A 10,539-nucleotide genomic window follows, 5' to 3' on the forward strand; every position below is an offset into this window, starting at 1 on the left:
ATTCAATTTAATTGAAAATATTGTCCTAATTCTGTTTTTATGTATATCAAGTCATTTAAAAAAAAAGGGAAACCCACATGTTTAGTATCACCCCGCCCTAATTTTAAAAAGGGAAACTTAAAAAATAAAATTCATGGTGATTAAAAACAAGTGACATTTTTAGGTTTACATCCACCGCATTTATGAAAAATATCTATATTGGTATCGATATCGGCGATATTTATTGGGGTCGTATCTGTATTGGATCGATACTCAAATGCTCAGTACCGCCCGACCCTAGTTTAAAAAAAGGGAAACTTACAAAAAACATTCACAATGATTAAAAATAAGTGAGATTTTGAGGTTCATGTCACATCCAGTGCATTTACGAAAAGTATCGACATTGGTATCGATATTGACGATATTGGATCGATACCCAAATGTTCAGTATCGTGCAGCCCTAATTTAAAAAAGATAAAATAAAAAAAATAAAAAATTCACGTCAGTTAAAACTAAGAGAGATTTTGAGGTTCACATCCACCGCATTTGTGAAAAATATCAATATCTGTATCGATATCAGCTATATTGACCAGCATTGGATCAGTATCAGATCAAAACCCAATATTTCAGTATTGTCCAGCCCTAATTTAATAAAGGGAAACTTACAATAATAATAATTAAAAAAAAATTTACAGCGATTTAAAAGTGAGATTTTGAGGTCCATATCCACCGTATTTGTGAAAAATATCAATATCTGTATCGATATCAGCTATATTGACCAGCATCGGATCAGTACCAGATCAATACCCAAATGCTAAGTATCGCCCAGTCTTAGTTTTAAATATGGAATCTTACAAAAAAAATATTCACATTGGTTAAAAAGTGAGATTTTGAGGTTCACATCCACCCAGTTTATGAAAAATATCAATATCAACGATACTGATCGTATCTCTACCCAAAGAATCGGTATCGCCTGGAAAACAGCATTTTGGTTTGGATTAGATCCCAGTTTATCTCTCTTCCCTCATTGTGCTGAGTGCTTTTGTTCTGCATAACTTATGAGCGACCCACACGGAGAGCGTGACATCTGGGTCGACGGGGAGACGGGCAGCTGGTGTGAAGCCCCTGAATGGAGCCCCTCAAGCCTTTTGTTCACCTCTCTTTAAGGCGGGGTTTCATGACGGTGCATTCTAACAAGAAAAGGGGGAAAAAAAACCTAAAGGAGCTTTGGAAACATCTGTGGCTCTGAAGAATAGCACACCTTAGTACCGTCTCGCTGGTACAACATTTCTCCAGAGGGATGCTGTACCCCACTTCATGGCCGATGTTCACGTCCATTTCATCTGCCACTCTCAGGGCGAGATCCACGGCCTGCTGGGAATGGGTTTGGGTGCAGACCACCATGCCATGCTGGAACTGGACTGACAGGCCGAACTCGGCACACCACTGGGGAATCTGGATCAGAAGAAAAGTGAGGTTTCTGATACATTTTTGCAAATATATTATCAAAATCACCCACTCACTTGGGAACTTCTTCCTGTTTTGGCAAATCCACTGACAGCAACAAACTGTTGATGGGCCAGCGTGTCCATGAATTCACTCCTTGCTCTCCACACCGGCAGCTCTTTCCTTTCCTCCATCAGCTTGTAAAACCGAGACGAATAAGGAAGTCCATCAAACTGATTCAGCTCCAGGATGTCGGTGTAATCTTTGTCTCCTTGACTCAGAGCCTCGGAGTCAGAGCAGCAGGGTGATTTCCCCACAAAGTTGTCCTCTCCACTTAAACTGGCGGCGTCCTGCTCCATCACGAGAGTCTGCCCGCTTCCGACCTCATTTACAGGATCACACAGATGAAGCCTGGAAATCTCCAGCTTTCAGTGAACCGGCTGCAGTCAGACTGCGTCTGCTGCGAGCAAAACACAATGAAGGGCTCAGTGGGCGTCCAGCCCAGTGTTGTCATGTGGCTACTAATCCCACAGTGTGGTCATCAGCACACACTCACGCAAACACACACACACACTCACACATAGGCGCTGGTGTGAGACGGAGTAGATTGGCAGAGACTTTAACGTCTGCTGTTTACAAAGAACACCAGATGACACGCAATCTGCACAAAATGAACTAATTTATCAACTACAAACCAAATAAAGACGAGAACAATTTAAAGACTCCTCTGAAGAAAATGGTGTTTTAGAGGGTTTTAACATGTTTTTGTATTTCTTTATTCAAATCATTGTGAATCAGGAGCAGATGAAAACATGCAGCTTGAAAAAGAGTCTATTTGTGACACAAATACACTGGGGAGAACAGGCGAGTTTCTATAAAACTTTTGCCGTTCTGCAGAAACTATGACCCAGAAAGCAACATATTTTTTTTGTTTGTTCTGTGGCTAAAAATTGGATAATTATATTCCAAAGACCACCATACACCTTTACAATAGATCAAAAGATGATCAAAGTGGGGCTTAAAACCTTGAGGAAGACACTTCATTATGGAGTGAAAATAGTATCATTCAATTTCTTTGTGTAATTCTTTATAATTTTGAGCACTTGTGTATAAACGTGTGCACAAATTACCCAATATTATTTACAAACACACGACTGTAAATACACAAGCTTGAAACTGAGTACACACACAAATCTTTGAAAATTACCCACAAATGGCTTCCACACAAAACCACATTCACGCACAAATCTGACTCTTTTCACTCCTCCAAGTTTTGTGTGTAGTGATGCGTTTAAATGCTGCTAGAATGCTGGGTCATCTGAGTTTTCCTATCAGCCCCTTTGAATTTGTGAATAATATCTGGTGAAAACTTGACATTTTCCCTCTTTCTTAAACAGATATGTCCTGATAATAATACAAAAAGAGTGTAGTGGCTCAATCAGTCCTACTCTCTGTGCTTTTGCTTTATAGGAACAACACTTCAATAAAGTTCAATAAAACTTGCTATATAATGGAGGGGAAGGGGGATGGCTCAAGGGAGCTATAAAGTTCTGGAAGACTTAAAAAAAAAGTGTTGAGTGTTTTAAAAACACATATTTAGACTTTTTTATACTAATTATTTGGGAATTTGTTTAAGAAAGTGGGAAAATGTGAAGTTTTCACCAGATAATATTCACAATCTGAGGTCAAAGCGGCTAATTAGAACGCTCTGATGTCCCAGCTTTCTAGCAGCATTTAAACACATCACTAACACATTAATCTGATTGGTGCGTACTTTGCAAAGATTTGTACATGTAGTTAGTTTGAAGCTGGTGTAATTTAAAGTTGTAAAGAAATTGTATTTTTTTGTCTATTTTGTCATTTTTGGACATGTGGATACACAATTACAGGTATATAAAGCTATCCACAAAATGTATTAATGAGCTAAAAATTAAGAATTACATATACACAAATCAAATGATACTATTTTCTCTCCGTACTTCATGTACTCAAATATGCAGGCTGTGATTTTAAATACATACAAAATAGATTCAAAAATGAAATAATAATTGTAAAAATTGTGAAGAGATATTTAAAAAGTCTTGTTTCTATCGTTTTTAAAACTTGAAAACCAAATTAAAAACACTTTAATTTTAGATTTTATTTCCATCCACTTTTTTCTTTTACATATTATTTAAGGAACATTTTTGCCACACATTTTTTATGTTGGCATTAGCTTTTTTTATGTTTGACCATGTTCATATTCAAATGTAACACGTTTATTTATGGCAGCAATTGAAGTCCAAGGGTGTTGACTGGTGTTATCCAACAGGTGGCAGTGTTGGACAAACCTGCTGATGTTGAAGACATTTATTTGTGTCCTTTTCCAAAAGTTCATTGACTCCACTCACAAGAAATCTTTATTTATTTACTTTTATTTTGCTAATTTAGAATAAAATCCAACAGTAACATGAGAGCATCGTCTCTGATTCCTCGTCATATTCGTGTCTTTCTTCAAATTTTGAAGACATCAGCTGTGATCCATTAAAAATGTGCAAAAGTTACTATCATTTGTTGCTAAAATTGATCTTTTTCCAAGTCAAATATGAAAAAAACTCTTTCATAAACATAAAATAACCTTTATTCGGCTTTTATTTTGTATTTTTTTCCAAAGATTCTGTTAACCAGAAACCTTAAAGTTTGGTCTACAGTTATTTTGAAACTTTTTAAAATAAAAGAACAAAAAATCCCAAGTTTTTTCCATTTGTTGCGGATAAAAACAGTTCTTACATTTCTGTGCTTTTGCAAAACAAAATAATAACAATCAATAAGAATCAAATCATAACTGGCATACCATATTTACACTTTTGACAATGGAAACAGTACAGATGTTACATTTAAAAAGGGTAATCCACATAAGACAAGAAACTTTTTTCATCTGAAACACCTTTTTTTGACGAAAAGCAGCACAGCCGCTCTGCATGCTTTTCCTGGTCGCAGAGGAGAACGATCCAGACAGACAACAAAACCATCAATGCATCACAAAGGAAGGCTTTAGCAGACAAACAGAAAGTTAGCCTCTTGGACATTTGGAGCTGCAATTTGACAAAGTGAATGAAAATGGTAAACATTCAAACAGATTTACTCTGTCAGAAATGTTGACAATCCACTGAAAAGTGTCCAACTAGTGCCTCAAAACAGCACATTAAAGAAAAAATGAGCCAGGAGCCTCAAATCAAGTCTATAAAAGAGCATAAATAAAAAATGTGGATCAATTATTTCCATCAAGCTTTTAGATGAGTCATGTTTTTAAAAAGTTAAAATGAAAAAGTACAAAAAAGAACTTTTAGCACCATAGCAGCAGTGGGATAGGGGAATAATAAGCAATAAAAGATTGCTAAAATGAAATAAATAACAATGCCCAGTGTGCCACAAGTGCCTTTCGGTTCCATTATTCTCATTCCAAGTCCATCTCAGTTAAAGTGGGATATTGGTTCAAAGAAAAGACAATGCAATTCAATATTTTTAACAAGAAAAATGTATAAAATCACCGTACAAATCTGTAAAAAGAATTCTGAAAATGACACTAAGTTTCCTTCTTTTCAAGAATGTCCCAAGCAAAACAAAATTTCTCAGCATACAGAGCACCTCCCACTCTAACTGGAAATACAAACGTTAAATAGTTGAATAAATAGTTCCTTAGTACCTGAGCGAAGACAAGAGAGCACCTTCTAGAGGCGTAGCACCGTGGTGTGATTTTAGCCCCTTTGAGAAACTGTTTTTTAAGAACTCTCCAACATTTTCTGCTTTCAGTGAGTTCCAACAGAGTCTGAAGTTATTAGTGCAAAATAAGGACTTCTCAACAAAGAGGGGTTGGAGCTCAGCAGGCCGGGTAGGTCTTTGGGGGTCTGTGGGGCCAACACCGCAGATCCAAAGAACAACAGGAATTTATCTGGTTAGAAAGAAAACAAATATTTAGATAGAAAAATTCTACGGAAGCCGAAAACAGGCTGCCTTCCTTTTCTTAAAAAAAAAAAAAAAAAAAGTTTTCTTGTGATAATGAGATTCACTATCTCATTATCACGAGAAAAGGAATGAGATTCACGATCTTGTTATTAAGAGAAAACATTTGTTATTTTGTGATAACAAGACATTGAATTTCATTTGAGATAATGAAAACGAGAAATTACATTTGTTTTCTCGTGATAATGACATCTACTGTCTCCTTATCACGAGAAAACATGATAAACGTGAGAAAAAATTGTTTTCTTGTGATAATGAGATCCAATATCTTGTTTTTATATATAAAAAAACGAAATTTGTTTTCTTGTGATAATGAGATCCTCTATCACATTATCACTACAAAAGGAAATTAGTTTTCTTGTGATAATGAGATCCACTATCTTGTTTTCACAAAAAAACAAAATTTGTTTTCTTGTGATAATGAGATCCTCTATCTCGTTATCACCACAAAAGGAAATTTGTTTTCTCGTGATACTGAGATCCACTATCTTGTTTTCACAAAAAAACGAAATCTGTTTTCTTGTGATAATGAGATCCACTATCTCGTTATCACTACAAAAGGAAATTTTTCTTTTCTCGTTATAATGACATCCACTATCTCTTTATCACAAGAAAAAAACATGTGTTTTTCTGTGATAAAGAGATCCACTATCTCCTTATCACGAGAAAAAAAATGTTTTCTGTTGATAACGAGATCCACTATCTTCTTATCAAGAGAAAATGAAATCAATCCTTTCGCTGTCTGGTCTATTTTTTGAGTGAACCATGAGTGATCTTGCAGGAAGTTATGCCAAGACACATGAGAAAACCTGGTCAATTTTCAAAATATAACAAATTTTTCACAATAAAATACACACAGAAATACACTCAGATTAACGTAGTGGCCCGACTACGGATCTAATGTCCAGAGCTCATTGAATGCACCAGGCAGAGAAGCTCAGTGGCCCATGGTTCTATTAAGGAACCTGTTTGTTCTGGGTTTTTGGGGAATTCCTTTGCTTGTGATAATGAGATGGTGGATCTCGTTATCACCAGAAAAAAAAATAGGTCAGGCCATTTTCAGTTTCCGCACACTTAAAATTTTAAAAATCTCATAAAGACAGAAAACATTAATACATGCATCAAACTAGTTTTTTTAACTGACATTTAAGTGTTAAACCAAGTCATCCCTCTTAGATATTTCCATTTTATATTTATTTAGTAGGAGTTACGCATCTTTTTCTCATGGTTAAGGTAAGTTTTTATAATCTGAAAATAATAAACTAAAACGTACATCTGTTAAACTAGTAAATCCTAAAAAAAAAAATGTATTTATGTGAAGGGCTCAATACCTGCTAGGCAAAGAGACAGGGAGAGGTGGGCGGGGCACGGTGGGAATTGGTATCGGCAGAGCCCCCGTCCTAGGAATGTGGCCCCCAACGCCGTGACCCGATGGGGTGCCCCTCCTTAACGGATCAGCAGGTAGGGGTTTCTGGGGCGGACTCGGTTTATCAAAGTCCTGTGGAGGAAAATAAAAATAATAGGGCGGTGAACATTAATGTGCACGATCAATCAAAAAGATTTAAAACATTGGGATTAACCAAAACAAAAAGCGTGATTAATCTAATTGATTTTTTAAATCAATTTGTCAACAGCACTAATTAAAAAAATAACAGCTCTAAATTTACAGTTACTTGTGTGATTTCATATCGTTATTCACAGATAATAAGTGGTCATCAAATACTGCACCAAAAAAATAAAAAATTGCAATTAATCTTTTTAAGTTTTTTCAACAGCACCAGTTAAAAATAAACATTCTAAATGTACAACTTTGTGTGTTATTTCATATTGTGATTATTCAAAGATAATAAATGGTCAGCAAATATTGCACCAAAAAAATAAATAATAATAATAATTGCGATTAATCGCGATTATTATATTAAACTAATTTGTCAACACCAGTTAAAAATAAATGCTCTTAATGTACAGTTTTGTATCATTTCACACTGTGATTATTGGCAGGTAATAAGTGGTCGGCAAATACTGTAACAAAAAAACTAATCACGATTAATTGCGATCAATTTTTTCCAGGTTTGCGATTAATTAGTTAAATGAATCCATTTATTTTTAAAAACACACATCAAAAGCATGCAAACCGCTTTTCATATTATATCATTTGTTTTCGATTGGTTATGCAGCAGCTGTCTGGGCAGAAAAGTTCAAACGTTTCAGCAGAGGGCACTGTGTTCTTCTGTGGACCCCCTGAAAACATGAGGTGCATTTTAACTCTCCTCCACTTCACTGTGGAAGTGAAGTGAAAGTGGAAGGTTATCTGGACGGGGCACCTTTGTGTTTGACTAATCTATACGAGGAGGATTAAAATCTATTTTCTACTGAGGTAATGTCTCACACACAGTCATGAGTGCAATTCCTTTTCTTAAATACAGCAATGTCTGATGATATTCCACCATTCATTATGACGATTTTACCCCCAAACACTCTCTCTGTGGAAATGTTTTCATATTTCAGCTGCTAGAACATTCCAAAAACAACAGAATACTCCCTCTAATAAAGCGCTTTCATCTCAAAAGAGGCTCTTTTTGGACCTGAAGGGCCTTCAAGAAAGTGCAACCAGAGCATTTTTCTTATAACTTTTCCTGGTTTGCTCACACCCTAACCTCAGGAGTGTTTTTGATGTGCTGGAAACACCCACTGTGAGGCAGACCTCACCGGAGAGCATCTGGGAATAAGTGGGTGTGGATCCCTGCAGGCAGGAGACCTTTACTACTCCTCCACACTGCAGCCACAGAAGCAGCACTTTTGACCTGAAGGATTAGGAACTAAACAAAATAAGGAATGTCGACCGCAGAAGCAGCCCAGGTGGTGGTGGTACTTTTGGGTGTACAGCTTGAATTTTAACAATGTTTTGCCCTCATTACCTTCATATCTTCTCATAACATGAAGTGCCTCTCATAACTGTGGGATTATCTTGTGTACATACTTAAATAACCAAACCGGTAATTCACCAGAATAAGCACACACCTCAGTAAAAACACACAAAACTGACATAACCTAAAGCACTGAAAACAGCTTTTTAAATTATTTTTTTTAGGAAAAGAAAACCTCAGGGGCAACTTCTATCTCTGTCCTGTCATTCAAATGCAGCCTTGGAGGGATGGTGAAGGAAAAAAAAAGCAAATTACCTTTTTAGATAATTAGAGTTGCGTTTCTTAATTCAATTCTAAAAATTGTCTAAAAATACTTTAAGACTTATTTTATATAAAAGATGTTGATGACTAAAATATTAATATGAACACTATTTTGATCCATAACTCGAGCTAAATTCACAACATCTATAGAAAGAGATGAACCCTCTTCTGCATTCCAATAATGTGCAATGATTTGGCAGAAAAACCTCAGCCTGCCTGCCGCTGTAGTCTTGGTGGTACTCACACATCTTCATTAAAAATGAAGCATTGAGTCCTCTGGATGTGAGCACCTAAGGCGTACAAGCACCTTTTCAAATTACAGCAGGAGGACTAAAGAAAAAAAAAAAAGAAAATAAAAGCGTGTTTCCTTGCCAACAATAATGCAAATTCTCTNTGATGACTAAAATATTAATATGAACACTATTTTGATCCATAACTCTATAGAAAGAGATGAACCCTCTTCTGCATTCCAATAATGTGCAGTGATTTGGCAGAAAAACCTCAGCCTGCCTGCCGCTGTAGTCTTGGTGGTACTCACACATCTTCATTAAAAATGAAGCATTGGGTCCTCTGGATGCGAGCACCTAAGGCGTACAAGCACCTTTTCAAATTACAGGAGGAGGACTAAAGAAAAAAAAAAGAAAATAAAAGCGTGTTTCCTTGCCAACAATAATGCAAATTCTCTGTTCCTGGAGAGATTACATTTAGCAAAGACACAGATTTCACTTGCTGTGTAGCAGCTGTCTTCCAAACTGGACCTGAATGTGGTTACAGCTTATTTGCTTCATAATTGCTCAACACTGCAGGTATCTAAAACGTCTTTACCGTCTGCCAAACAAGATAAGTACTCGTTTGTCTGTTTGTGAACATCCTGTACTCGCAGTTTTTCTTTCACGCTACGACAGGAGCACCTCGGTATTAATGGGGTGCAGACGGTGCAAAGGCATTTAAAAAGCAAGACGTTTTGGCACAACCAGCCGGGATTCTGAGTAAAGTATTACAATGAGCCGTCTTTAAGGATTGATGTCCTGGGCGCCCTTGCTGCGAGAACAATCCTCCTCTTGCGTTTCTGACTTACTGCTTCATCGCAACAAAAATCCCCGCTGGACATTAGCAGGTAGACGGGTTTGGCTGTTATGGGCAGCTAACAGTTGAAGTTCATGTTCGCTTGAAAGACTTTAATAGCAGCGGCTGATTGGCTGCGGGGCTGCATGCAGACACACAACAAGCAGCTAGATATGATGCAAACTTCTTTCTGATCCTCAGTGTAAACATCCACTGAACTATCACATTTAATATGCATGTATTTCAAAATGTACTATTCTCCCACTACAAGGCTTTATCATAAATGATGCAAGTTATGCCATTAATTTATCACAAATATAATGGTTGTAACACACAAAGAAATATTTTTAAAATGGGGATGAAATTTGGGGATTTCAAAATAAAGTAGCACTTTTTTAACATTTTAAAGTGAAATTGTTGTATGTCAGGCGGTTATAATCAAAGCAAAAAAAGTTTATTTTTTAGTCCTTTTCACAAAAACATTAATTTTGGAAAAAGCTGTAGAGTAGTATGAACACAAATTAATAATGTATGAGTTTAAAAAAATGTTTTTGAGCTTAAAAACTGAAAATTACTGTTATTGGACGAGTATAATCTCATTTAAAATAAAAAAATGTTAGGAGAGGGAACAAAAATAATTGTAAAAGTTTATATAATCATGAAAAAAACAATTTTAAAAATCAAACATATTAATTAGAAAATCTATGACTGGGATGGGGTTTAGTATTTGAAAAAAGAGGTTTTTAAAGCTTTTATTGGCTGAAAATTGGTGAATATTTTAACAGTGTAAACACACATGATAAACTGGAAAAGTCTGAGAACACTTTAAAGCAGAGGTGTCATACTCAATCGCACAAGG

General features: G+C 36.1%; 1 protein-coding gene across 1 annotated transcript; it reads right to left on the reverse strand.

The window, feature by feature from the left end:
- Positions 1-744: 744 nt before the first annotated feature.
- Positions 745-2,055, reverse strand: LOC112140382 (putative pre-mRNA-splicing factor ATP-dependent RNA helicase DHX32). Its single transcript, XM_024263321.2, has 2 exons — positions 1,503-2,055; positions 745-1,434 (listed from the first exon to the last, which is right to left on the reverse strand). The coding sequence occupies exons 1-2, from the start codon at positions 1,782-1,784 to the stop codon at positions 1,132-1,134; spliced, it is 585 nt and encodes a 194-aa protein (XP_024119089.2). The 5' UTR covers positions 1,785-2,055; the 3' UTR covers positions 745-1,131.
- Positions 2,056-10,539: the final 8,484 nt, after the last annotated feature.

Source organism: Oryzias melastigma, unplaced genomic scaffold (assembly GCF_002922805.2).
Source record: "Oryzias melastigma strain HK-1 unplaced genomic scaffold, ASM292280v2 sc00641, whole genome shotgun sequence".
Classification (NCBI taxonomy): domain Eukaryota; kingdom Metazoa; phylum Chordata; class Actinopteri; order Beloniformes; family Adrianichthyidae; genus Oryzias; species Oryzias melastigma.